The sequence below is a fragment of the Morone saxatilis genome, unplaced genomic scaffold (assembly GCF_004916995.1).
Source record: "Morone saxatilis isolate NCDOM2014 unplaced genomic scaffold, NCSU_SB_2.0 Contig4, whole genome shotgun sequence".
NCBI lineage: Eukaryota > Metazoa > Chordata > Actinopteri > Moronidae > Morone > Morone saxatilis.
Genome location: NW_023339984.1, coordinates 16,295,818 through 16,307,710, shown reverse-complemented (window position 1 = coordinate 16,307,710; position 11,893 = coordinate 16,295,818). Strand labels below are relative to the sequence as shown.

General features: G+C 43.8%; 1 protein-coding gene across 1 annotated transcript in view; it reads right to left on the bottom strand.

Annotated features, from left to right (window-relative positions):
* Positions 1-11,151, bottom strand: part of LOC118338507 — a 24,675-nt gene extending 13,524 nt beyond the window's left edge. Inside the window, 18 exon segments of the mRNA XM_035675818.1 lie at positions 136-170; positions 272-457; positions 664-912; positions 2,300-2,333; positions 2,430-2,528; positions 3,158-3,292; positions 3,581-3,876; positions 4,246-4,523; positions 4,722-4,913; positions 5,108-5,146; positions 5,475-5,536; positions 6,821-7,099; positions 7,950-8,051; positions 8,182-8,293; positions 8,375-8,468; positions 8,561-9,121; positions 10,172-10,258; positions 11,044-11,151. Of these exon segments, the coding sequence (XP_035531711.1) occupies positions 136-170; positions 272-457; positions 664-912; positions 2,300-2,333; positions 2,430-2,528; positions 3,158-3,292; positions 3,581-3,876; positions 4,246-4,523; positions 4,722-4,913; positions 5,108-5,146; positions 5,475-5,536; positions 6,821-7,099; positions 7,950-8,051; positions 8,182-8,293; positions 8,375-8,468; positions 8,561-8,894 (2,526 nt within the window). The 5' untranslated portion in view covers positions 8,895-9,121; positions 10,172-10,258; positions 11,044-11,151.
* Positions 11,152-11,893: the final 742 nt, after the last annotated feature.

The following is an 11,893-nucleotide window of genomic DNA, read 5'->3' as shown; positions in this document are numbered from 1 at the left end:
AGCCTTTTGTACAATATTATGTTCTTTAACTATTTATTAAGGATCTATGTGCATCACTTCATTATGTTCTTGTAATACAACAAAACTCCTACTCCTGGTATAATTAATATCTTTAGGAAAAGTGATTTGACCTACTCTTGGTGAGAAGCAGGTTTTCCACTTAAGGCACGCTGTGAAAAAGAGAAAGAAAATTACAAATAAAAAAATAAATAAAAATCATGTAAAATTATGATCTCATGCAAACAGACAAACTATTTATTGGATCTCTTACCTATTCTCTTTGGATCAAGGTACTTTTCCGCCATCTCTCCAATAGTCAGAGTGGTAACTGCAGTCGAGGACGACGTGGATGCTGCTGGTTGCTGCTCGCTCACTGCTGCAGCTGTTGGTTTAGTTGTGACAGATGCATCCTCGGCTGATGCTGCATCTGTTTGTGTCTTCACTGCAGTCACAATATCTTGTAAGAGATCAAATTTAATTGAGATCAATATCCGTTTTTTAAAAAGACGTGATCATCTCCACTTTCTCACTCTACTCCCCCTTTATTCCATTACCAACTATTTCAAACAAAATATGAAACACATTTCATATTCTACAAACACCACATGCCACATTTTGACACACTTTGCCATCCATCCATTATGAAAAAGGTCTCCGACATACCTTTTTGCATTGTTTTTGACTCCACCCCTCCAGCTGGCAGCTTGGCCTCCACAACAGCTTCAGTTGGGCTTCTGGCAGCCTGCTGTTGCACATGTGAAGCATCTGTCTTGGTCTCTGGCCCTTGTGCAGCAAACTCTGCTCCTGACAGGGTTCTTTGCTGGCCGTGTAGTAAAGCTTTGACAGGCGTTTTGTGTTGGCTGGGATCTCCAACTGTACTGGTTAGTGGTTGGCTATCACTGGGTTTGCATGCTGATTTCCTGGTACAAACCTCTGTTAGTTGGTTGGTTTTTACCCCTTTGCCCATCAGCACAACCCTCCCAACTTCGTGGCGCTCTGCCACTGTTAACTACTGTTCCCCAAGCTGCATGGGTTCAGTGGTTCTTCAGTGTCATATGGTTTGTGAGGTTTTGCCTTGATGCTTCCGGTTTCAAACTGGTCAACATTTGGCTCGTTTACAACAAATCTCACTGTGTCTCAAACACCACCACAGAGTTCTTGAACTTATTCAGATTCTTGAGGCTGTGGATTTCTAACATCAATAGATTTGGAAGGCAACACTTTCGGCCTTGTGCAGCCTTTCTTCAACTTTTTCCGTTTTTGCACAGCCTCCCTGCGCACCAACATGTCTGCTGGAGTTTTGGCTTTCTGCTGTAGTTGAGCGCCGTTTCTGCTTTAGAATCCAAAACCTTTTTTGCTTCAGTTGATCAAACGCTTTTGCCTTTTGTTGGTTCAGTAACAGTCCATGTTTGCCAAATCATCAACCTCCAGCCTGTCTTTTTCTACGCCCGGACCCCACAGATCATTTAATCACATGGTTTCAGCATTCTTCTTACAGCATGAGTCACCAGTGTCAGGCGGATTTTCAGAGCCTATGGGGTCTTGGACTTCTGAGGACAATGTTCGCTCTTACGTGGCTTCTTTTCAACAGGTCCTTGGAGGCAACTTTCGTCGCTTTGTACCATTTTAGCTATCTGCATGCGCTTGAACCTGTTCTCTCTTCGCTTTAGAAACCACAATGACCTCATTGCTTTAGTGACAGCTGACAGGCTTTAATGCGAGCTTTAAGCCAGCATTTTCTGATTGGCAAGTTTGCGATTGCTGCAACGCTGTCTGGTGCCTCCAGCAGGGTACAAAGGCTCCTTCAAGCGACGCGCGCATCCGTTCGTGTAGGCGAGAAGTTCCTTTTGAGGTGGTGGTGACTTGCTGTTGTTGGGGGATCTGGGGTCCGCGTTTCAGATGTGGACTACAACTGAAGAGACCTCTCCAGGTTTTCTGTGAACAAACAGACAGTTTACATGGGGTCAAAGGAGAGTCAACGTCCCTTCCAAAGCGCTCACTCTGGAATTGACTTAAACCTTAATCATCACAAATAAGAAATCTGTGAAAGCCAACTTACGTGTAACGTAACAATCGCAACAATACTCGAACCTGACATTGTAACGAATAACATAAGACTCGACATATCATAGTACCTAACGACCAAATCCTACCTTCTGAGGAGGGGCCTTCTTGCTCTCTCAAGTCAGTCCTCCGCCTAGAGTTCAGTCTCCGGCCTAGCGAGTCAGTCTCCCGGCCTACCGCAAGTCAGTGCCTCCGGCCTACGGATCAGTCTGGCCTTAACCGCCGGCTTACAGACCAGACCCCCCTGTCTCCGGCTTAGAGCCAGTCTCCTGTAAACAAATAAATTGTTTACTGACAAATACAGACAAATGTTGACATGCAGATTTTTCAGGGACAGAGAAAGAAAGACAGAAAAAGTGTAATACCTCTTCTCTGACAACTGCAATTTTTGTTCCATTCACATCAAGGCTCTTAAGGCTCTTCAATTTCTTGGCGTCTTCCTCCTTCTCGAAACACACGATAGCCTACATGTTGACACACACATATTTGTATTACTACAAATGTCGGGACCATCTGCTCAATACATTTACACATTAAACATCTTACCACACTTGTTAAAGCTTACATGAGATTTAAAACGTTAAAGTAAAGTAAGTACAGTCCCAGCACAGGGGGCATGGCCTTGTGGTTATGGAGTGTGTGCAGCGGAGGTAAAATCGATCACCTATCAGAGACAGACTGACCACCGCTCAGTGTAGCAGGAATACAGCTGCTGGTAGTCAGAGCTGACAGAACGAACCAGCCGCGAGCAGCTACTGTTAGACTCTCCGTGTCTGCGCTGGTAACACAGAGTCCGCTGGAGCTTTTACAGTCACTAGAAGCACATTCGTGGAGGTTTGCAAAAGTTTCTGTGTGGTACCTGTGCTGAAATGTTAGCTAAGTTAGCGGCTCAGAGAGGCTAACTTTCTGGTGTCTGTGGGGAGTATATATAATAGTTATTATATAGTAGTATCATATAATAGAGAACAGAGAATTTGGTGACTTTGGATTAATTAGATTTGTTAATTTGTTTAATCTATGATACATTGTGTCTTAAGCAGCTGAGAAAGAGTATGGACACATCATACACAGTCTTCACTCTCTCTATACATACCTCCAGTCTGGCCCGAAACAGAACAACTGACTTGGTTTTTCCAAATTGCTCCACAGCAGCAACAATATCATTGTGAGAGACGTAACTATAAATCCCTTGTAGTTTCACCATGGTTGGAGGTGAAGTTTTACCAGACTGAGCAAAGAGAGATAAAAACACAGTTAGAACTACTCAAACTGGCTGTCATTTAAAATGGTTAAAAGAAAAATGCATCCGTGTTTTAAGTGTCAAACCTTAATGCCATCCGTTTCAGGCAACATGCTTTTTACATAGAAATAAGTAGTAAGTAGTAGTAAAATGTTGTTGATTCATGTGTTATGTGGATAAGCTTTAAATTAAAAGATAGAGACAAGAAGGGAAGAAGAAAGTAGTGTTTACCAGATGATAAATTTCCCTGGTACATTAACACGCACATACACACACCTTAATCTTTGTGGAAGAACTTGCCTCACTCTTCTCCATGATAGGCTTGGCTTTTGAGGGCTTTGTTGTTAACTCCTTCTTTAAAGTAAAAGGGAATGATGAGCAAGAGGCAGCAGAAGAGAATTTCTTTCCTTCTGCAGAAGGAGATGAGGAGGGTTTTCCTCCTTTAGAAGCGGAGGAGGAGGGTGATGATGATGATGAAGAGGATTTCATCTTGCTTAGCTCGGCCAGTAAGGCAGGAGCCAGAGTTTTAACCACCACCTCCAAATCTGACTGTTTTGACAGAGACTGGACAGCTAGAGGGACAAAGACGAAAACAGTGTAAAACTAAATTGCAACGTTTTGATTGCAATGTCTCAGACAGAGTCAAAGTGATCTTAACTTTGCTTCTTAATTCATAAGCTGTTGACATCTTTTCTTTGGGAAATGTTTTAGCTGAACCATAGCTACATTTTCTACATGAAAAACATTTCTTGGGTTTTGCAGTTTAATTGATATTATTTTGTTGCAGCCCTAAACTGCAAATCTTGAAATCGTAATTATCTAAATATTTGTGGCATTCACTATATAGCTCTAGAATAGGTACAGGTATGTTGAGTACCAAGACATGTTTTTAAACACGTTCTTTAGTTATGTGGTATTGAAATGTTTGCAATTTGTCAAACCTGTTGTTTCCAGGAGCTTCTTGGCCAGTCTCTCTGCATTGCTCGTCTTCTTTTGTTGAGGGGATGCCTCTTCTGTGGACGATCGCCTCTCCCGGCTCCCTCTCGGAGATGATCGTCTCTCACCACTCCTCCTCGCTGGCGACTGTCTCTCACGACTCCGTCTCGGAGAAGACCGTCTCTCGTCACTCCTCCTTGGTGAGGACCACTCGTCTCTCCTCTTCCGATAGCGGGAGGAGTTCGGGCGGTCATACCATGGGGAGGGAGACCGAGATCGGGACCTGATGAAAGTCAATCACTTTATAAGTCAGTAAATCTAATGATAAATCCAAATGACAAACCTGAAGAGGTCAAAATGAATGTTGATGCAGATGTTCTGAAGATACAGATTAAATTGGTAATTTCAAAATATGGTGGTGAGATGTATCTTTTCTGCTCTCCTATGTTATTACATAAAGCAGAATTTATGTGTGACAGACCTCCGAGTATATCTGGAAGTGTGAGGTGATTGTGATCGTTTTCTGTGCTCCCTTCTACCCCCCGAACCCCTGAGGCGACGGGGGCTGGACGAGTGGGAACGGGAGCGACTTCCATGACTGGTTGCCTGGTAACGATGCTGGGAAGTCTGTGCAGAGGTTGAGGCAGCAGGCTTGGCATCTTTGTCTGCAGCCCTGAAGAGAGCAATGGATGAGAAAAGCATTAGATAATGACAGGAAAGGACAATTTGCAAAAATCTGCAGGGTGGTTCACAACTGCCTTGCTTTAGTTTTCCATATCTGAAAACTAAAACCAGACAGACACTTTGGATGGACTTGATCCCCAAATTGGTTGACTTGGACCATTTCTACAGACTTTAGAAATGTACCTGGGCCCGGGTGCTATCTCACCATCCCACTCTGGATATCTGGGGAAAAAAACAATTCAAACACATCTATTAAAACTGTAAAGAGCCAGATTTTAAGAAGAAAAGTTTCTGTATTGAGGTAGGTGGTGACAAAGCAGTTGCATTTACTAAATACTAAAGTCAAAGGAGGAACTGTACATGTTCTGCTGCCTAGAACTATAAAACAACCAACAAAAGGCTCCTTTAAGAACCCATTTTTAAAGAATTTATTTAGTCTGACACTTGTTTCACTAGCCTCCCAACAATGGGGGTTCAGGAAAGACCATTCGAGGGACATGTTTTAATGTTGTGATCTTTATAAGGAAAAGTTAAAAGGAAAAAGACTGACTGTTTTCGCAGAACTTTGCAGTTCTCAAGGTGAAGGGTGGTGTTCTGGTGGGAGATCCAATCCTAGTAGTCAGAACAACAGACACAGCATTTAGATAGGCCTCACTTTTTTTAAAATAACCTTCAATATCTCAACTGGGATTGTCGAACACATTTTTCAATCAAAATATATTGATATATTTAATACAGCAGCCTTAAAAAAGATCCTGTGTCTACAAAAGCAAAAAATTTTTTTGCTGGTTTCTTTAAGCCATCAGCAGTCATCCAAAAAGCAGTAAAAAACTTAAACCCAAATGAGGTACATAAAAAGTTGTGTTTAAATCATGGCTTTAGTAATTCTAAAATGCGTATGGCTGGTCGACAACTTTGCCAACCCTGTCCTTAAAAATTGCAGCTGGCTTTATAGTCAACTTAACAATAATTTGAGCTCAAGAACAACAAGTTTTTATCATGAAACATAACAAATACAGGAGTTCCAACAAACAACCAAAATAAAAAAAGTTCTTTTAGGGTTCTTGATGTCTGGTTCTTCAGTCTTCTGTCAAATCAAAGTTTTCTGAGGTTTGGTCATCTCAGCAGAGGCGATCATCAAGTATGGATCAGGACAAAAACACACAAGCTGAGACATCTGGTGTAGAGCCAGGACAGTGTGGAAACTGCAGAGAAGAACTGTTGAGGCATCGGGTACATTTATTTGTAGAAGTGACTGGAATTACTTTTGGGGACACAAAAATATACAAAAAAGGGGAGCCCGGCTCCATATTGCAAAAAAGCAATACCTAGTGTTCGATATGAAATGAGTTACAGTAGTAAAGTGAATGACCGACAGCTCAAATTGCAAGGGAAAAAAATTATACAACCATAAACAATTGTTGAAATTCAAACTGAATATACATTGTGAAACAAAAGGGGGAGGGGGGCATCCTTGATCATCCTAGTTCTTCAGACTTGCAGATTCTTCCTCGTCACGTCTTCAAAGCCCATTGTTCGGTTGGCATCTCATCGTTACCTCCGTCAGTAGCTAGCCTGGAGGGGATCATGCCTGGTTCAGGGGCACCGAATCAGGGGCACCTAACTATGTAGCAGCCCCTTCGTTCAGACATCTCTCCATACATTAATGCAAGCATATAGGTTAAGCATAGGTGTTTCTCGGCCGTGTGTGTAAAATAACAGAATGCATGCCTTCGTCTTCGACTTTTTAACAATTAAAATCCTTCAATACTTCCCCACAAAAAATAGAAAAAAAAATGTAATTGGTATTTAAAAAAAAGAAAACAATTTTAGATACTGAAATAAACAACTCGCAATTTCCTAAAGGGAGAAAACAGGGTGCAGTCTTCCACTTACCTTCATATGAGTACATGGTTGGTTACATAGAGAACAGGTATGTGGAAAGATTCTCGGTGAGGCTGCTGCATAGTCATGCATCATGGCTGGCGTTGGCAGACGACTGGCGGCTGCCAACTTTGCAGGAGGCTGCCTGTTGGTAGTCGACAGTATCATGTTCTTGAAGCCTATCAGGCTCGGGATTGCCTGGTGCAGAGCTGGAGGATGAACAATGGAACGAGGGGCTCTCAGCGGTGAGGAATATTCAATGCGGATAGAGCAGCGCGGCCAATGGTCTTTCTCAGGCAGAAAAATGGTGGCACGCGGCGGTTGCCGTCATGCACTAGGGGGCTTGTTCTCGATGTGCTGCTTCGATTGTTGCTCGCATGGCTTCTTCTCATTGCTGCTGGGTCTGCTGTTTTCATCTGCTCAGCAACTGTTGACCCCTTGAACTTGAGTTTTACTCCTGATCCTTAGAGCCCTTGGTGTCATTACTGCCAATGCAGCCAAGGGCCAGCCGGCTGGGGGTGCACACCATGTCACACAGTGCTGGTTGTTTTGTCTTATAATGCTGAATGGCTGATCGTGGCTCTGGCGTTCCTTTTTTGAAGGACAGGTTTGAGGTTCAGTTGCGAAACAACTCTGCCTGGTCTGTGCTCTTTTGTTTGGCAGGAGATCAAATAGTGAGGCATAGTTTGCATGCGGTTCGGTTGGGTTGCAACTCGGGTCCTGGCTCTGCGGTCATCTGCCCTGGGGGCGAGCCACGACTCAGTCCATGGACCTCGCGGTCGACGTTCCTCGCACGCACTGGCGGGAACAGACATGCCTGTCATCGTGCCGAACCAAGGCTTGCCGTTCTACTGCTCGCCGCTCTTGACCAGAACTGTCTCCGGGCACATGCCCAGATTGGTGCATCTGGTGAGCATCGCGGCGCGCGCTCCAGAGAACAAAACCACGCAACAACATTACTTCACAGATAGTAAGTCATAGGACTACATAAACCAAACATACACACACAAAAAACACTCCAAAAAAAAACACACATATAAGATCCAACACCCAATAATACGGCTTCTGGCTTGCGAGAGCAGCCAGATGACATTTCTTTCCTGACGCAGTCCTGCCCATCCAAAACTGCTCAATCTGTGACCGTCCAGGTCCAACCGCTGTTCTGGTGGGTTGGGGGTCGGGGTACGGCGTTTTGGCTGAGCCTGCTGTGATAGCCCTCTCTTGCCTCCTTCTGAATGCGGATCTGGCGCAAGATAAGCGGCATGGTTAGCAGGATGATTCGGTCTTCAGGGAAGGAGATGAGATGTTCCAGTCCTCTTTTCAAGTCAAATTGCGCAGAAGGATGTTGGGTCGCTGAAGTTCAGAGAGTGTACTTTGGGTCGACTGCGACCTCCTGTGGGGGGCTGCAGGTTTGTCCGCACTGGATAAGTCATAGATACCAGTAACCCCGGAAGTAGACTGCCTGATTCATGTTCTCGTCTTCTCCTGCGGAGCCATAAAACCTGCTGTCACACGCTTGCATAGCTCAGACTGAAGCCAGACTGGAATAGCATGTATTAGGGTTACATCAGCAGGTGGCCCTTTTTGTAGTTTGATGACCAGTCCAGGATGCTACTGCCACTTTCAACGTTGAGTGTCTGCGTCCTAGGAGAGGCCGAGGCTTGAGGACATTGGTACGGAGCATCCCTTGTGCGCCTGAGAGCGAAACTCCCCCTCTTTGTGCTGGTAAACGCGAGTTGGCTCTGGTCTAGCGGACTTGGAGTAATCGGTTCTTGCCGAGAACCCTCACCTCCTCTCTGGCTCTGCTAATCTGAATATCTATGGACCTCTCTATGTCCTCGTCCATTGTGGACCTACTCTGTTCAGGCCTGTAGCCCATTGACTGAGACATCAGCGATGAGTGAACTCCCCCAGAGTTGGCAGAAATTGTAGAGGAAGCTTCGGAAGGACTGAAGCTGGACCCAGGTCCAAGACGAGAATATGTCCTCCGAGGGTCTCTCTCTGCCTGCGTAAGGGGAGGTCCATACTGCCCCTGGGTAGAACTTTGGTTCTGAGAGGCGTAGGGGTTGTACAGAGGATTGGACATTGTGTTTGCAATCTTAGGAAGGTTTAGGAGATTGATGGCCACAGCAGTTGGGGAGGGGGGTGTTGTAGGTATATAGGGAGCAGGTGTGTTGGGAGTTGGCTGTAGAGGTTGCGGCTTGGGAGCGAGAGAGTGTCTGCGTCAACGCTAGCTGGGCGGCCTGCTGGCCAATCAGGAGTAAGCTCCCTGGGAGCCCTCCAAGTAGAGGGCTTTTTAGGGGCAACGCAAAGCTGAAAAATTAAAAAAAAACAAAAGGAAAGGGTTATTGAATGGGACTGGACTTCAGCTTCTCGGTTGGATAAAATCCCCCATCTGGACGGTCGTGTCTTGAGCTGTCCACCCTGGTGTTTGCTGTTGGATAAACATGTGTTCCCGCTATTTCGTCTTCTGGTCTGGTTTTCACTAGCAAGAAAGAACAGAGAAGGCAGAAGCAACAAAGCACAGATAAAGAGAGAAAACAAGGTCTTCACACCATGATCATGTCTGCTGGAAACAGTTGAGACTGGCACCAGCAGACAAAGCACATTGCAAAAATGAACATCTGACAATTGTAAAGTCCACTTAAGAACGTCACATTAGATCATAGTGGAAGACGATGCTGACAGCACAGTTTCCGAACGCTGGCATGAACAAGGTAGTCTTTAAGATTAAAACGGTTGGTTTGAAAAAAAAAAAAAAACACCAAAAACAATCCAAGAATCATGGAAAGTGTTGGCAGTTTCATTTAAAAATGAATCCACACTGGCTATTGCAGACTTCTAATCCTTCCCGAACAGAGTCAACGTTTTAGGTGACAAATCCAAGACCACATTGCAAAACACTGAAAATAACTGCATCTGTTTTTTTTGCACTGCTGTCTTAATGATTGGACTGACAACTAGGGCTGGAAACAAATATTCCACTCGCACACACACACCTCTGCACCTTTGTAAAGGCTTTTCAAACGGCGTATTCTCAGCCCAGGACTAAAGACTAAAGATTTATACTTCTGCATCAAATCGATACCGTAGATTCGGCGTAGCCTCGGTGCGTCCCCTTGTATTCCCTCGTCCGTACGTTGCCACGAGGTAGTAGGGGGGGCGAAACGAGGGAAAAAAAAAAAACAGATTGCAGAAGAGGAACAAGGGAGAGTTTTGATTTCAGTCGAAACTCAACACAGTGGCAGAGAAACCCCACAATGTAGACACAACAGCACAAAGGTAGAAATGCTCAACGCTCAGTAAATGCTTCAAGTCACACAAAATATGACACGAATGCGAAATAATGCCTCCAAAACTCACCAGTCAACTCTTCAGCGCTCAATTGGGACTTGTTGCTCACGTCTGATTTTTCACGGCCCCGAAGTGACCCGCATGACGAATGTTGACCTGGAGGGACATAAAAGTCACATGAGTTCTGATAGGACCGCTCACACCGCTACACAAATCATACCTGTATCTAAATTTGGACCACGTATAAAAGCCTGAATCAGAACTTAGGAAAGAGTTCTATCAGAACCAGCATTAACTTCTTCAGCTACAGCAGCGCGTCTGTTGGATCGGACCACACGGGCATCAGTGAGCCTTAAACCTGGCACCAGTTCACCTTTCTGGACAGGTACCAGACCAGGAACGCCCCACAAGAGGTGCTGACCCGATCGTCTGACCATCACAATGTGGCTCCTTATCAAAGTCTCTTAAATCCTCACTTTCCTTGCTTTTCCTGCTTTCAACTTTAAAGGGAAGTCTCACATATGTCACCCCATGATAACCACATAATCAGTGTTATTCACTTCACCAGTCAGTGCTCAGGTTATGGTACAATAACACACTTAAAACACAACATATAGACCTGTTTTATGCCTTTAATAACCCCTTTTTTGACTTTACAGAGGAAGAGAGGAAACTGACTACTTTCAGCTGCGTCACAACAACAATGCAAACACTTCTGAGGACGCACTTTGTCCGTGAATGACCGAGCTAATATAATATTAGTTCAATATCTTGCAGGTGTGAAGGTCTAAATGGTGGCGATGCTGTTCGATATGATCCACGGAGCTGAACCAAAAGCTCACACTAAAACACGCACACAAGCCTTAAAACCCCCATGTGTTTGGGTTAATACTTAACCTAACTCAAGAAGCTATAAAAACCCGTTATTTGTTCGTCTTTACCTGTTGTTATGTGAGTGTTTTCGGATCTTCGGGTTTGTTGTCAAGGGACCGTCGTTCTTCTTAGACTTCCGGTTTCTTCTTTCTTCTTTCTTCAGCAGGTTTAATGGCGGCTGGTAAAGCAGCTGATGAGTGTTTTTACCGCCACTTAATGGTGGGAGTGTGGAGCAGTTACAGATTGGCAGGTAGACAAAAAGAGAAACATAATTCAGTTTAATTAAAAGGGGCTTTATTGAGATGGTACGGAAGCGTATTGCATGCACTTGAAAAAAAAACAAAACCTTTTTTTCTCGTTTTTCTAAGTAGTTTGTTTTTTTTAAATATTTTTTTCTGTTTTTTTTTAAATATTTTTTTCCCCCTGTTTTTCTGAGTCACTTTTTTTCCTGTTTTTTGTGGTAATTTGTTTCCCCTCTGTTTTTCTGAGTGATTTTTCCTGTTTTTCTGAGTAATTTTTCCTGTTTTTTTTTGTAATTTCTTCTGTTTTTCGGAGTAATTTCTTCTGTTTTTCAGAGTAACTTTTCCTGTTTTTCTGAGTAATTTTTCCTGGTTTTTGGGGGGATTTCTTCTGTTTTTCAGAGTAATTTCTTCTGTTTTTCAGAGTAACTTTTCCGGTTTTTTTTTAGTAATTTCTTCTGTTTTTCGGAGTAATTTCTTCTGTTTTTCAGAGTAACTTTTCCTGTTTTTTTTAGTAATTTCTTATGTTTTTTGGAGTAATTTTTTTTCTGAATTATCAAGATACTTCGAACTCCCGCGAGAACCTCCAACCAAGTGACATCCCCCATTGGACCTATGTGACTCCTGCCGCAACATAACATGCCCCATCTTCAACTATCTCCTACGGGTCAATTAAGGA